The following is a 16,683-nucleotide window of genomic DNA, read 5'->3' as shown; positions in this document are numbered from 1 at the left end:
ACTGGTATTGGATGCTTTAGCAATTCCCTGAACTCCGCTCATGTTACTGTATGCCTTCCCTCTGAATTCTTCCTCCACAGCTCCACAAAATAAAATAAGACAAGACAGACCTAAAAAAAATCCTTTTTGTCTGGTTTGAACTCAGGCATTTCAAACCCAGAGATTACACGTTCTGGCCTTCCTACAATTGAGACTTGACTAGAAATTGGCTTTAAGTATTCTTTAAAAAGGAAGTTCGGGATTAAAACAAAAAAAAAAAAAACAACAAATGGTTATAATCCCCTAGGTGTATGCAGCATCGAATCGCTACATCTGTCCCCTGCTGGCTCTGCAGTGAGAACTGAGTAATCAAACACCGCTGATTGCTCAGTTCTCCCACTGGAGTGCTGGGCTGTGGAGGGAGTAGGAGGGACTTCCTTCCTTCTTTCCTTCCTTCCTTCCTTCCTTCCTTCCTTCCTTCCTTCCTTCCTTCCTTCCTTCCTTCCTTCCTTCCTTCCTTCCTTCCTTCCTTCCTTCCTTCCTTCCTTCCTTCCTTCCTTCCTTCCTTCCTTCCTTCCTTCCTTCCTTATCTGAGCTTTCATGGTCTGCCTGTCATAAGGGTACTGGAGGTACACTCAAGGTATCTCCAGTACCCTTATGTGCTCACTTCACCAGATCAGTGTGGGTCTCCTGAGCATTCCGACATCCAGCATCTGTTGCTCACCGTCTTCCAAGTTCTACTGGCTGGATGTCCTGGCCTACGTGGATGCAGCCTTTGGCCACAAGACTCTTTCAGCAGCACCCTAAGTTGGGTCTTTGACCATTGTCTATTTTGTCGGGCCCGTTGACACAGTTCAGTTTGCCTTGCTGTTGCCCACCCCTCTGACTTATTGCTTGAACATCCCAGGGTCTGTGAATATCCAGCCTGTGTCCTGTACTGTATGATTGGGATGAAAGCAATTTTGACTTGTAAATTCCATATCTTGGAGTATGGTACACATCACAGGCCACCCTCCCCATTTTTTTAATTTATTTATTTTTTGTTACTCTGCATTGCTTGCTAAAAAAAACAAGTCTCACTGAGCTGGTTAGGGTTATAGAGGTACACCAAGGGGGTGTGTCAAAAAGCTTTCAGTGTCCAATTACTTGAAGGTAGCCTATAACTCAGGGTTTAGGAATATCCAACCTGTGTCCTGTACTCCAAGGTATGCAATTTACAGGTATGTCAAAATTCAATCTTTGTTTTTTTGGTCTACTCAACATGGGTTTAAGGAAGTTGGCTCATTTCATTTTATTCATTTTATTTTTATTTTTTTATTTTACACTATGTGAAATATGTTCATCAAGGTTAATTTATTCTATCTACCGCCCTATTTTTTGTTTTTATAGAATTCCAAAGTTCACATCCTGGACACTGAAGCTTTTGAAACAACATTTGGTCCGAAGTCTCAGCGAAAAAGGCCAAATCTTATTGCTGATGATATGCACGAGCTTCTTCTGAATGCTGAGGCCTCAGCAAAGAGCTATGACCATGAGAAAGACAGAGACTTGGTTACTGAAGATACTGGAGTCAGGTATAAAACTAGAAACCATCTCAAGGTTCTTCCTTTCTCTTTAAAAAAAAAAAAATGTGTTTTATTTCTGGTTTCTGCCCCTATTAACCACTTAAGGACCGAGCCTCTTTCTGAGATTTGTTGTTTGCAAACCGTTTTTTTTTTTTTTTTTTTTTTTGCTAGAAAATTACTTGGAACCCCCAAACATTATACTTTTTTTTTTTTTTTTTGTTTTTTTTTTTTTTTTTCCCTAACACCCTAGAGAATAAAATGGCGGTCGTTGCAATGCTTTCTGTCACACCGTATTTGCGCAGCGGTCTTACAAGCACACTTTTTTCTTGTACAAAGAGTTTTATTGAAAATATATATCAACAGAATAGTACAAAACAGTGATGGATACATCTAGAATTAACAGGTATAAAATTGCCGGTATCCGGCAGGTAATACTGACATTCAAAGATTTAAGCCAGGTCTCAGGCCGCTCAAGGCCGAGGCCAGGTCAAGCGCACTTTTTTTTTGGAAAAAATACACTTTTTTGAATTAAAAAAATAAGACAACAGTAAAGTTAGCCCAATTTTTTTTTTTTTATATTGTGAAAGATAATGTTACGCTGAGTAAATTGATACTCAACATGTTGCGCTTCAAAATTGCGCCTGCTCGTGGAATGGGGCTAGAATTATTGCTCTTGCTCTGCTGATCGAAGCAATGCCTCACATGTGTGGTGTGAACACTGTTTTCATATGCGGGCGTTACTCATGTATGCGTTCGCTTTTGCATGCGAGTTCGGCGGGACGGGGCATATTTAAAAATTTATTTTTTTTCCTATTTATTTTTCCTTTTTTTTTTTTTTTTTTTTTTTTAATATATATTTCTTTTTTTTTACACTGTTCTTCTTCTTCTTTTTTTTTTTTTTCTTGTAAATGTCACTTTTATTCCTATTACAAGGAATGTAATAGAAAAAAAGCATGACAGGAACTCTTAAAGCGGGATTCCGGCCAGCTAAAAACATTTTTTAAAGTCAGCAGCTACAAACACTGTGGCTGCTGACTTTAAATAAGTAGACTTACCTGTCCTGGGTGCCCGTGATGTCGGCCGCCCGAGGCCGACCCGTCCCTCGGCTCTCGGGTCCCGGCACCGCCATTCTAGGTAAGGGAAACAGGCAGTGGAGCCTTGCGGCTTCACTGCCAGTTTCCTACTGCGCACGCACAGCTATCTGTGAATGGCCCCGTGGTTTGCTGGGAACACACACACAGTTCCCAGAAGACAACAGGGCCGCTCACCGAGGAGCAGAACACGCCACGGAATAGGAAGAGGCAGATTAGGAAGACTGCCTAGCAACAATGGTTTAGGTAAGTATAAAACATTTTTTTTTTCCAAATGTTGTTTTTTTTTTTTTTTTTTTTTTTTTTTTTTTTTTTAGTATTTTTGGTGGATTTTTTTCAGGGTGGCCCTCCACTTTAAATTTGAAATCTGGGGTCAAAAAGACCTCAGATCTCATATTTACACTAGGATGCAATAAGAAAAAAAAATTGTCATTTGAAAAAAAAAAAAAAAACATTTTTAAAAATGGCCCTTTAAGAACTATGGGCGGAAGAGATGTTTTGACGTAGCTTCTGCCCTGCAATGGTATGGAGACGGGTGCCATATTCCCCCTCACTCGTCTCCATGCCTAGCAGGAAAAAGGATCTGATCGCCTCCACCGCTGCCGACGGCTCTGGTAAGCGGCGGAGGGAACCGGAGTTGGGGTGGGGGGGGGGCCTCTCCTGCCGCCGATAAAAGTGATCTTGCGGTAAATCCAACAAAGATATCCCTCTTCAAAGTTAGGATGTATATCGGCATGCGGTGGTCCAGAAGTGGTTAAAGAGATTTTCTTTGTTCCTGTCTTGGCTACCATAGCCACTGGAAGTGAGGGAAATCGTATCCTACAGGGAAAAATACTGTAATAAAACCGTTCCATGCAGCTATGTTTTAAAAAAAGGGTCAGGGACTTTTTTCTCACAGGTACTGCAGCCTATTCAAATGAACGGGCTGCTGTGCCTGCTAAAATACGTCCGCATAGACCAGTACATGTGAACCCAGCTTAAATGCTTATTTGTGAAATATATTTTTCTTCTTTTTATTTAGAGAAGAAGCCCGAGAAGAAATATATAAAAAGGGCCAGTCCAAGAGAATCTGGGGTGAATTGTACAAGGTATTCAAAAATATTTGCATTTAAATATGACTTTCTTAAAAAAAAAAAAAACTATGCTATGCATTTGGAGAGAAGGGGAGACTTTTAAAGCCTCATACCAATAGTGTAGGAAAGGGTATAGGTATCAACCGGAGTGTACTCCTGTTGCCTATGAAAGTAGGAGTATAGTGGCACAGCAAAGGGACAGCAACCAATAAAATAGTCTTTATACAGTATTAAAGCACAAGGTAAAAACAATAAGCTTGTATCCCATGTATGTTTTGGGAGGTGAAGCCCGCTCACTATTACAATAAAAACCTATATTCAGATTCAGATGGTAAACAGTCCAATATAGGTGAAATGGATGAATAGTAATGCCTGTAAGGTAAAAGCGCTTCACCAATAATTTTGGCTTCTTTAGGACCCAGAGAAAATGGAGAGGGAGAACTATATAAAAGAACATACATTAGTCCTTAGAAAAAATGTAACTAATATATTAAATTTTAACAATATATTCAATGTAGAATTAGTGTTTGTATGTTGGTACTGATCACTCAACATGGCAGAATTGTCTGCCCATCAACATCTGGGGCGGGCATAGGGACACGCAAGGCCTTAATACCCCGGAAGAACGACAAGTGCAAACACAGGTGGCCACGAAAAAAATCTAGATATATGAGATACGCAATAGTAGGAACCATGAAGTGCACATACTCTCCTAGAATCCAAGTAAATAGTACTCACATATAAATAAGAGATACATTAAATAAAAAAAATTATAGAACATCCCAGCCAACAGCATGGGCTTCAAACACATAGGCTCTTAGCCCTATCAATTACTACTCCCCACATCAAGATATTCCAAAAATGTGAAATTTGTTCTATGTACTAATGTTTGCTATTTTATATAGTTCGTCCTCTCCGTTTTGTTTGAGGGGGAAACTGCAGTAGAAAGCAGTGCTGATGGTGTATACAGGTTAGTGTTATGAGAGCAGCAGGAGGGGGGAGGGGCGGCTCACACACAGACAGAGAGGGGAGGAGGACACCGGAGCAGAGAGTATAGCAGGCTGCAGATTACAGAGGCACGTGTGTCTGGGATTTTATGTGAGGCACGTGTGTTTATTGGGATTTTATGTGATGGACCAACACAAAGTGGCGCATGTATCGGCGTATAACACACACTTTTCCCCCCTGAAAATATGGGGCAAATTACGGGTGCATGTTATACGCTGACAGCATACCTCGTAGGGGAAGGAGGGGGGCGAACGCCGCTGGAATTCACTAGCCGTCATCTCCTGTTTACTCGGCTCTCACTCAGCTCCCACGTCACACACACAGTCCCGCCTCCGCCACTGGCTTGGGCCAATGTTCTGTCTTATCACAGGAGCTGGTCCGATGGCGGAGGCAGGACTGTGTGTGTGAGAGCCGAGTAGACGGGAGATGACGACTCGGTGGTTGCCTGCACTGTCCATGGCGGGGCTTCAGATGAGCATTAAGGCTAAAAAGGGGCATTGATCAGGCTGAATTGATGAGATGGGCAGCAGATGGGCATTGATCAGGCTGCATTGATGAGATGGGCTGCAGATGGGCATTGATCAGGCTGCATTGATGAGATGTGCTGCAGATGGATGGACATTCCTCCAGAGTTACCATGGGCCTCTTGGCTGCTTCTCTGATTAATGCTCTCCTTGCCCGGCCTGTCAGTTTAGGTGGATGGCCATGTCTTGGTAGGTTTGAAGTGTGCCATACTCTTTCCATTTTCGTAAGATGAACAGTGCTCTGTGATGTTCAAAGCTTGGGATATTTGTTTATAACCTAACCCTGCTTCATACCGCTCCACGACTATCCCTGGCCTGTCTGGTATGTTCCTTGGCCTTCATGTTGCTGTTTGTTCACTAAGGTTCTCTAACAAACCTCTGAGGACTTCACAGAACAGCTGTATTTATACTGAGATTAAATTACACACAGATGGACTCTGTTTACTAATTAGGTGACTTCTGAGGGCAATTGGTTCCACTAGATTTTAGTTAGGGGTATCAGAGTAAAGGGGGCTGAATACAAATGCCCCCCCACATTTTTCAGGTGGATATTTGTATAAAAAATTTAAAACCGTTTATCATTTTCCTTCCACTTCACAAATTTGTGCCACTTTGTTTTGTTCTATCGCATAAGATCCCAATAAAATACATTTACCTTGTTGGTTGTAACATGACAATGTCGAAAATTTTGAGGCGTATGAGCTTATTGTGTTTTTTACCTTGTCCTTTTTTAACATTGTTTAAGTAAACACTATATTTTATTTTAATGGTTGTTGTCTCCCTGCTGTGCTGCTATAGTCCTACTTTCATAGGCAACAGGAGTACACTCTGGTTGATATCAATTCTTTTCCCTATGCTATGCATTGTTTGCGTAGCATACATAACATGGGCAAATAATTTCCCCTATTATAAATAAAACCTACACAGTTTTGTTAAAGCAGTTTATAGTAACATCTAACTACCATGTTCGCTGATGAGAAATAGGCTCATGTGCTGTAACAGTCACTTCCTCTATTTTGTAAGGGTACCATGTTCTGGATTGCACAGCTGATAGGGTAAAAGTGTATTTTTCATGATTTTGTTAAAGCTGAATTCCAGTCTGCCTGCTAAATATAGTTTAAATAAATATACAGTACGTGAACTGTTTTACCAGCCAATGAGTGCCATTTTGTTTTGAGAATCTTGCAATCCTGACAGACAGCATAATTGGGTCCCAAAACCTCTTAGCAGACTACTCTGCAGATAAACAAAGTAACCCCGTCTAGGACCCAGCCATCTCTGTGATGGGACTTTGAAGGAGCACAGCACACTAGTGAAGTCATCACTCTACTGTCTTTCTCTAAGCATTTTTGCTCTAATTTAATTTATCTAACGGCGCTGCCCCTCCCGCTTTTATTATGAGTGCTGTTTTGCTGGAGATTGCAGGCAGCTGATGGCGATTCAGATACCTATGCTAGTTTTTAAATAAGTACATAACTAGTTTAAATAGCATTTTTTTTTATCTTAATGAGTTCATCTTTAAAGATCAACTGGACTCTGGAAGCTGTGGCCAAAAAATGGTAGGGAGAAGGCAAATTACTATTTCAGTTTTACCTCCTAGAGTTTCTGCAGCTGATCTTTCCCGATTATTGACCTACCATGCCTTGTTCTGTACTGTGTCTGTGTGGGGGTGGCCATCTTAAGGGAGACAAGCCTTTGATTCCTCATGTCATAGCTTCCAGCAAGCAGTGACATAACCAATTCTCCTTTCAAATCCCCTGAGACTAGCAGTCAGAAGCAGTAGTGCCTTAGGTATCACACTATTGATATACAGTTACCAGGCTTTAGGCACCCTTCCCATACCAGAAGATGCACTTTTTTTTGCAGGGGGAAGCCTAATGCCCCGTACACACGGTCGGACTTTGTTCGGACATTCCGACAACAAAATCCTAGGATTTTTTCCGACAGATGTTGGCTCAAACTTGTCTTGCATACACACGGTCACACAAAGTTGTCGGAAAATCCGATCGTTCTAAACGCGGTGACGTAAAACACGTACGTCGGGACTATAAACGGGGCAGTGGCCAATAGCTTTCATCTCTTTATTTATTCTGAGTATGCGTGGCACTTTGTCCGTCGGATTTGTGTACACACACGATCGGAATTTCCGACAACGGATTTTGTTGTCGGAAAATTTTATATCCTGCTCTCAAACTTTGTGTGTCGGAAAATCCGATGGAAAATGTGTGATGGAGCCCACACACGGTCGGAATTTCCGACAACAAGGTCCTATCACACATTTTCCATCGGAAAATCCGACCGTGTGTACGGGGCATAAGAAGACAAAGATGCACTTCTTCCTTTTTTTTTTTTTTTAAATGCTGCTTAGACAGTCAACATATTGAAACATTCCATATAACGTAGTAAACCTTCACTTTTTTGGGCTTTAGGTCCACTTTAATGTTTTTGGCCTATGGTCATACAGCATATGGGTTTGCACCTTGAAATAATCATCATCTTTAAATGGTTAACTAGATACAGAATTTAAAAATGTGATTTGCATTAGTATTTTACATGTGGCATTTATACCACTGACATTAGTACAAGGGTATGGTTAACGAGAAACATTCTTGGCACTTGCTACATTTTATATTTGCTACATGTTGTCACGGACTTTATATGCTCTCGATTTAACTTTTCTGTGTCATTTGAAGTCAAATGGATGTAGAGCTATTTGATCAGACATTGCTCGGCTGCAAGCGTTAAGTAAAAATAAATAAAATTATGTTAACTAAATGCAGATCTTTTTAAAAAGAATATGAATGTACCGAGTGGATCATATTAAAACTAATGTAAAACAAATGGACGTTGTTTTGATAAATTATTCCAAAGCAAATAGTGTGCAGGGACTAATTTCGAAATGGTGCGAAAAAGTTCAGCTAGAAAGTCAGACTGCCTATTCGTGTTTTTCTGATTAATAGCAGGGCTGACGTGCTCAGTAAGTGAGAAAAAGAGATGGGCAAGTGTTGTTCATAGGCCCAGTAACTTAATTGCCTTAATTGTTCCTTTAAAGTGTTACTAAACCCAGGACCCTGCATTCACTATATCTGGTCTCCCATAGAACATGGAAATGCAATTAATTTTGTAAATATAAACTACTAATTACTTTTTCTCATCAGCAGTATATAGCAGTCTTGTGACTTCTATCAGTGTCCAGCCGAGCACTGGTTAAAGCTTGTAGTTTTCTTTCTCCTCTGACTGTCCTATGAGGCTGCATAACTCCTGACCCTTTGGACAGTGCTGATTGGCCCTGTGCCAATCACATGCACTCTTCAGAGAGGGGAAAAAAACAAAACTCTAGCAATACACACCAAACTGAGCATGTGTAGAGTGCCCCCCAAGGCTCTGGTCTACCAGCAGATGGATTGGGAGGATGAGTGAAAACGGGATCAATCAGCCTTTTTACACATTGCGGATGATTAATCCCTTAGGTTCTACAGTGAGTATAACAAGCATGTTTTACTGCATAAACAAACTGATTTTATGGTTGTGGGTTCAGTAACACTTCAAGTGTAGTTTAGCTATAGTGATAACAAATCTAGTATGTTCCTAAACTATAGGAACATGGTTGTCATTCAGTATTCTCCAGTTTGAGCCACCTTTTGGACCTAAGCATTTTCTGCTCTTTTGAAGGGCTCCAGGCACAGTGGCTACCCAACACTTCAGCCATTTTGGATAGAGTGTTTGAAACAAACTGCCAGCTTAGGGCTCTACAGTATTGCTTTGGTTACAGTTGGGTACTTTTCCTATTGATTGTCACGTGTTGGGTGGAAATGATTGATGCTGAGTATGTTGTGTTGGAAGATTGTATTTTTCTTATCGCCTACAGGTAATTGATTCCTCTGATGTGATAATACAAGTTCTGGATGCCAGAGATCCTATAGGAACCCGCTCACCTCGCATCGAGACTTATATCAAAAAAGAAAAACCATGGAAGCATTTGTTGTTTGTCCTCAATAAGTGTGATTTGGTCCCAACCTGGGCTACGGTAACAACTTTATGTATTCCCCCTACTGTTTTATGTAAAAAGTACTAAACACAGGCAGGAGGATAGGGTAGGGTTGTAGAAAGGGCTTTAATCGCTTTAGAATATGTATGCTCCCTTTTCTTCCCTTTTTTATTAATTTACGTATATTTAAGATGTACTCTACTTCTGTAAGGCTGAATTTCCATAGTCAAGTAGAATCTTCCAAAATCTAAACTTTTTACATTAATCCATGTGAAAAATGGTGAAATGTGACCATACAGGCGGGGTCTGCTTGGCTATTATGGTAAATGTGATTTTGGTTTTGTGAATTTTAGTTGGGGGAGAGGTGTCAAACAGTTTATATGAACTTTATATATTCTTTGCAGTATATTTTTTGTTTTTATCACTACAGGTGTTATACTGGATATGCATGTATGTGTGTGCATAATATATAAACTAGAAAATGCATTTCCTGGAGAAAATGCGTGAGAATGCTGAATAGCATCTCCCTATCTGCTAGCTGCCTGTCCCCTGAACACACTGTAAAAAACTTCTCCTCACTATCTGCCTGAGTGACAGACAGTGTGAGAGAAGCCTTAATAAATCCACAACAGTACATGCTGTCAAAACAGCGACTTCACCGTTGGAGACACACGGCCTTTGTGAACGTATCGGTATAAAATTTATGTTGATAAACTTGAAAATGTGGACATGTCAGCGATTTAAAAAAAAGTTGGCTGTGCATTTCGCTGGGAAATGTGAAGAATTTTATACAGAACAGTCAATGGAAGAAAGTGTACAACTCTTGTCATTTGGAAGCTCAACCAGCCAAAAGTAAAAGGCGTATCACAAAACTGAGCACATTGCCTGAAACAAGACAAAAATACATACGTTTTGATGTATAAATCGTGTATGACAAGTAGATCTTGTGGGCGTGAGAGCAATTTATAGAGAAGGAACTAAGATCATTTTTTTAAGGCTCTGTGCTCTAGGTATGACATCATCCACTCTAAGCACCCCAATAGACATTCTGTTTAATCGATAAAATTTCCTGAAATGATCACTAAACTTAAACAGCTTTTTCACAAAAACTGTAAAAGATATCAAACTGAAAAGATATAGCCAGATGGCTGAATATTTTGTGAACATTTTAAAGTTTGTTTGGCGTCTGTAGGTGAAAGTATGAAGGAGCTGAAACTTTTGGGAGCGGAAGAAGATTTTAAGGATCTGAAGCATGCTCTCATTCACTTCAATGTTAGAAAAAAAAGTGTTAAAAAGCTTAATATTTTAAAAAGTATAAATAGTAGAAAAAAAAGTTAAAGTCCCATCATTAGCTGAAAGAGCTGAACATCTTAAAAGTTGAATGGTTTTAATCGCTGAAAGTATGCAGAAGTTACGCAGAGCCAAAAAACGTACGGAATAAAATTAATAATAATAATACATTAAAAAAAAGAATAACAATAGTGGGACTGCTGAAGCACTAATTATACCACAAAATTATTTTGGGTTTATTTTGGATAGAATGGTAAGGGGTTTTGTTTGTATCTGTCTTTGCTGGGCAGATTCACTCCCTCTGTTTATTGTCAAATTTGTGAGTTGGCCCCAGAACAGGATTAGACGGCAAATATCAAACTGGCTTTAGACCGTTTAGTATCATGATGCTCAGTATGCCATTATTTAGGGACATCGGGTAGAAGTTATGATATACTAAAAAAGGATTAGGCTTCGGCCAGCACGCAGTCCAGGAAATACCTAAAACATAACATTCTCTGGCTTAAATGTTCATGCTGGTGACATGCACTTTACACCCGCTCGCTGAATTCTACCTTTTTCACAATGCGATTCTGAATGTTGCATTGGCAGTTTTTTGTCCCCCCCCCCCCCCCCCTTTCTCTCTTCCTGTGATTAAAATGTTAGTAGTGTTGGTCCGGAAAGCTTCCGTTTTTATAATGACAATTTTTATTCTTCCAGCCTTGTGGTTTACATAGAGATATATTGTCATAAAACCTGTAATTTCATGGTAGATAAGAATAGCTTTGCCCCTGAATTTCTCTTTGTGAAACCTCAGAATTTGTTTGTTTGATGCGTAGCTTCCTTTCATGTGACTGTTTTGAACTGTGTTGTGTTTTTGTTTTTTTGTTTTTTTTTTCCAAATCCTATTTTGGTCGAATATATCTTGAACCATCTCTTAAAGATTGCAAATTTTAAGTATTACTTCCAAGCCTGTCTTTAAAGCTGACCTTTCTACATAGCGAAGGCAGACCGTGGCAACCGCAACAGAGGACCTTGGTCTGACATCAGAAAGAATAAGAGATAAGCTGGCACAGAGCTGTTCTGCCTTGCTTTTTTTTTTTTCCCCCCTCCATACATGCACTCAGAAGTGGGTTTGCACAAAGATCCACTTGTTCTCTCATATTTAGACTGCTTGAAGGAGACCTAGAAGGCAAGCACTGCATGCAGTTGTGTGTTTGTTTTTTATTTGTTTACTGCAGGTACTCGTATAGTGCCATCAATTTATGCAGTGCTTCACATATATATTATACATTCACGTTAGTCCCTGCCCTCAAGCAGCTTTACAGTCTAAGATCCTGAACTCTCATTCATTTATGCATACATATACTAGGGACAATTTAGACAGGAGATAATTAACCTACCAGCATGTCTTTGAAGTGTGGGAGGAAACCATAGTACCCGGAGGAACCCCGCACAGGCAGGTAATGCTGTGGTTGGGATTTGAACGTGCAACCCTAGTGCTGCTAGGCAAAAGTGTTAACCACTTAGCCACTGTGCTGCCCATTTTTATAGCAAAACTTCTCACTTCCACACTAACTTACCTGCCTGTGGTCAGTATTCAAATGGAAACACCTTCTCTTCCTCTTGCATTCCTCAGTGATCTGCTATATGGCTAAAGGTTTTTGGACACCCGACCATCACGTATATGAGCTTGTTGTACATCCTTATTTAAAGGCAAGGGCATTTAATATAGAGTTGCACTCCCCCTCCCTTTAGTGTCTTTGGGAATTTGTGCACATTTCTCCAAAGAGCATTTCTGATATCTAGTACTGATGATGGATATAAAGACCTGGCTTATAATTGGTGATCTGGTTTATCTCAAAGGTTTTCAGTATGTGTGAGTTCAGGGCTATATGCTGGTCACTCAAGAATGGTGTCTGTTGCTAATGTTGCTAAGCGCTTGGAAGCATACAATTATCTAAAACTTGTTTGAATGCTATAGCCTTACCAGTACCTTTTCACTGCAATAGCTGAGCTCTCCAATTTAGATAAGTGTCAGTATACTTTGCAGGGTATGTTCAGGTGTCCACAACTGTTTGGCTATATAGTGGATATTCTGTGCTTTCAGATCTGTGGTGTTTTTTTCATTGAGTAATGAGAAGTGTCATGCCAAAGCTCCAACATTGCAAAAGGTTATTTTGATACTTGAATAGTAAGGGCTCTAAAGTTTGTGGCTCCTATGAAGTTCTGTATTATAAAGAAAGGTATGTGCACGTGTATTCTGAATGCCGCATACACACGATCAGATTTCCGCCAGCAAAAGACTGTGTGTATGCTCCATCGGTCTTTTGGTGGCGGAATTCCAGCCAGGAAAAGATTGAGAGCATGCTCTGTTTTTCGGTCGGGAAAAGTTCCTACCTGAAAATGCGATCGTCTGTGGCAATTCTGACACGCAAAATCCCTACGCATGCTCGAAAACAATTCGACGCATGCTCGGAAGCATTGAACTTCATTTTCTTGGCTTGTCGTTTTGCTGTACGTCACCGCGTTCTTGGCAGTCGTAATTTCAGTGAACTGTTGCGTGACTGTGTGTATGCAAGGCAAACTTGAGCGGAATCCCGTCGGAAAAGCCGTCATATCTTTTTCCAACGAGAAATCCGCTCGTGTGTACGCGGCATAAGGGTTTCATGTGTCTGCCATGACTTGTATCATGTAAAAACGCCTATTTCTGTCTGCATACATTTTTCCTTACGTTTGTTTTTTCAAAACTATTTATTACACAGAAATAACAGTTCTAATGCTGAAAGACTGTTAATGGATGTCTGTCTCGTATTAGTGTAAATTAATTGGATTGTTTTAAGAGCACAGCAGGGCTTTGACATTTTAGCAAAATTGGCTTTTACTGTGGTTAATGCTCTTGCTTTACGTGAATATGGTATTAACAAACCCCAGGTTATAGAGCCACATTTTATAGATATTTTTAATTTGCCGTTAGATCCCACTGCACAGGAAAATAATTTGAAATCCTCAATTCATCTTGCAAGAAAAGATTTTATTGTTTCAAGTCTAAATCTGTCCAAACATGCTTTCTTTAGAAGTATAGATCCAGTCTATTTCTTTGTATTTTGAACATTAAAGGGAGAGACTTAAAGTAAAACTATAGGCAAAACTTTATTTTTCATTTGGATAGAGTAAGGGAGGGTTATAATACCTGTAAGGTTTATTTTTCTTCTTTGTCCCATCGGGGAGATTTTCGTTCACGTCCTGTCCCATAGCCAAACAGGAAGTGAAATAAAATCCTTGCAATTTAAAAAAATCTGTTGGAGACCTCCAGGTCACCAGAACTAGTGTCCCCATTGGAAGATTTTCCCTCTATTACTTTTTGATGGACAACCCAAAATTTGTGATCTTCTTTTACTTTCAATGATCATGGTTTACAGGACAAATGGAAAGGGTGAATCTCCCCAACGGTAGCACAGATGGCAATGAAAACTTAACAGGGGTTCCAATCCCTCTCCACTCTACCCAAAACTAAAAATAAAATTGCCTTTAGTTATTCTTATTTTAAATGTAGGGTTTTGTATTCATTCTGAAAGCATTCTGGGACATCTGCACTAATAAAATAAGTAAAATGTTGCACTGTCATTATTGTGATAATGAAAATCAATATGCAAATAAAGATATTTATAAACCATAAAAGTCCATTCATGTGATCCACAAAACTTGGTGATAATTAAAGTGAAAAAGATCCAAAACACCAAAAAGTCCTCGTTGTGAAAGACAATAGTGATGTTCTTTTCAGGGATCGCCTCAAAGTGGATAAATTTGGTGACAGTCTGACAGATTGGGGTAGCGAATTCCAGAGGATGGGTGAATCTCGGGAGAAGTCCTGGAGGCCGATATGGGAGGAGGTGATGAGGGAGCTAGAGAGCAGGAGGTCTTTTCGGAGGAACGAAGAGGGCGATTAGGTTGGTATTTTGAGACTAGGCTAGAGATGTAGCTGGGGGCAGAGTTGTGGATGGCTTTGTAACTTATTGTTAGTATTTTTTAATTTAATTCGTTGGGCAAGTGGCAGCCAGTGATTGGCAGAGAGGGGTAGCAGACACTGCGGTTTGTAAGGTGGATGAGTCTGGCAGCAACATTCATGATGGACCGAAGGGAGGAATATACATCAGTCCCACGCTCTGCTTGTGTACTGAGACAGTCACCGCTATTCCTTGCTTTGCCGACGTACGTTTAGTTCAACAAAACATTATCAACAGGCAGTAAGGAATAGCAGTGCTCGCACAGCTTCCTTAAATAAATTGATGTGTTTGACACTAGAGGGAAACACTCCCTTCCTGATGGTCTGCAAACCATCCTGGAACGCACCTCCATGATGTTGCAGACCATCCAGCACATTCAGCGGCCTTGATGTTTGTGTTTGGCTGAGCTCTGGTGTATCCTAACAGTACACACTGAATCTGTGCTGACAGATGAATCGACTCTATAGTGACTCAATCACACTAAAATAATACATTATAATTACACATAATATATACTCTTGAACATGATGAATGAAATTTAAAAAAAATTTGCAATAACAACTGATACATTATCAAAAGTTATATATAACGAGGTTATAATTATTAGAACCATAAAACTATGTAAGTAATAATATCATCTGACATATGATCCCAAATATATTAAAATTCTATATGTATGGAAAATATATACAAAATGCTTCATTCTACCTATAATAATTATAATAATATTATGCATGATTTATATAGCGCCGACAGTTTGCGCAGCATTTTACAACATTAGGGCAGACAGTACAATTACAATACAGTTCAATACATGAGGAATCAGAGGGCCCTACTCGTTAGAGCTTACAATCTAAGAGGGATACAAAAAAAAAAAAAAAAATAACTGTGTGGGATGAGCTGATGAAGAAAATAGAAGTGCAGTTGTTAGGTGGAGGGAGGATAGGCTTCTCTGAAGAGAAGTTTTTAGGGATCGCCTAAAAGTGGATAGATTTGGTGTCAGTCTGATAGATTGGGGTAGGGATTTCCAGAGGATGGGAGAGGCTCGGGGAAATCCTGGAGGCAAATATAGGAGGAGGTGATGAGGGAGCTAGAAAGCAGGAGGTCTTGGGAAGAACGAAGAGGACGATTAGGTTGGTATTTTGAGACTAGGCTAGTGATGTAGCTGGGAGCAGAGTTGTAGATGGCTTTGTAACTTATTGTTAGTATTTTGAATTTTAATTCGCGAGTGGCAGCCAATGGAGGGATTGGCAGAGAGGGGTAGCAGACACTGAGCGGTTTGTAAGGTGGATGAGTCTGGCAGCAGCATTCATGATGGACTGAAGGTGGGATAGTCTGTTTAAAGGTAAGCCAATTAGGAGTGGGTTGCAGTAGTCGAGGCGAGAGATAACCAGGGAGTGAATTGGCAGCTTTGTGGTTTCATTGGTTAGAAAGGGATGTAGTTTAGAGATGTTGTGGAGGTTGAGGCGCCAAGGTCAGAGTCCAGGATAACACCTAGCACCCTGACGTGGGGATGGGTGGATGGTTGTGCCATTGCTCTTGACCGAAGTCAGGGGAAGAGGCACGTGGGGGAGGAAATATTATGAGCTCGGTTTTGGACAAGTTGGGTTTTTAGGAAGTGGTGTGACATCCAGACAGATATGTATGTTAGTGATGCGTGAGGAGACTGGAGTGAGTTGAGGGGTGGAGAGATAGATTTGTGTGTCGTCAGCGTAGAAATGATACTGAAAGCTGTGGGAGGCAATCAACTGACCCAGAGAAGAGGTGTAGATTGAAAATAGGAGAGGTCCAAGAACAAAACCTTGGGGGACCCTGACAGGGAAGGGAAGAGGCGAGGCGGAAGTAGAATTGTAAGTGACACTGAAGGTGCGCTTGGGATAGGTAAGATGAGAGCCACCGAAAAGAGCACAGTCACGGAGACGGAGGGAGTAAAGTTCTTTTTTTGAGGAGGGGGTGGTCAACTGTATCAAAGTCAGCTGAAAGGTCCAGAAGTAGAAGTACGGAATAGTGTCCATTGGTTTTTGCGGTTTAATAGGTAATTTGTGTTTTAAAATGGCAGTCTCTGTGGAGTGTTGAGGGCGAAATCCAGATTGAAGGGGATCAAGAAGGTTATTCTTAGGGTCCTTTCACACTGGGGCGGTTTGCAGACTCTATTTCGCTAATAATAGCGCCTGCAAAC

At 40.4% G+C, this 16,683-nt stretch overlaps 1 protein-coding gene across 2 annotated transcripts in view; it reads left to right on the top strand.

Annotated features, from left to right (window-relative positions):
- The window catches only part of GNL2 (G protein nucleolar 2), a 90,008-nt gene that overhangs the window by 27,673 nt on the left and 45,652 nt on the right, over window positions 1–16,683 (top strand). The window contains exons 5-7 of one of the 2 annotated variants that reach the window (XM_073615520.1): window positions 1,369–1,553; window positions 3,657–3,723; window positions 9,109–9,267. In XM_073615520.1, the coding sequence (XP_073471621.1) occupies window positions 1,369–1,553; window positions 3,657–3,723; window positions 9,109–9,267 (411 nt within the window). The remainder of the gene's footprint in view (window positions 1–1,368; window positions 1,554–3,656; window positions 3,724–9,108; window positions 9,268–16,683) is intronic. The other variant, XM_073615521.1, reaches the window with a different exon arrangement.

Source organism: Aquarana catesbeiana, linkage group LG02, assembly GCF_042186555.1.
Source record: "Aquarana catesbeiana isolate 2022-GZ linkage group LG02, ASM4218655v1, whole genome shotgun sequence".
Lineage (NCBI taxonomy): Eukaryota > Metazoa > Chordata > Amphibia > Anura > Ranidae > Aquarana > Aquarana catesbeiana.
This window is presented reverse-complemented; position numbering and strand designations above follow the sequence as displayed.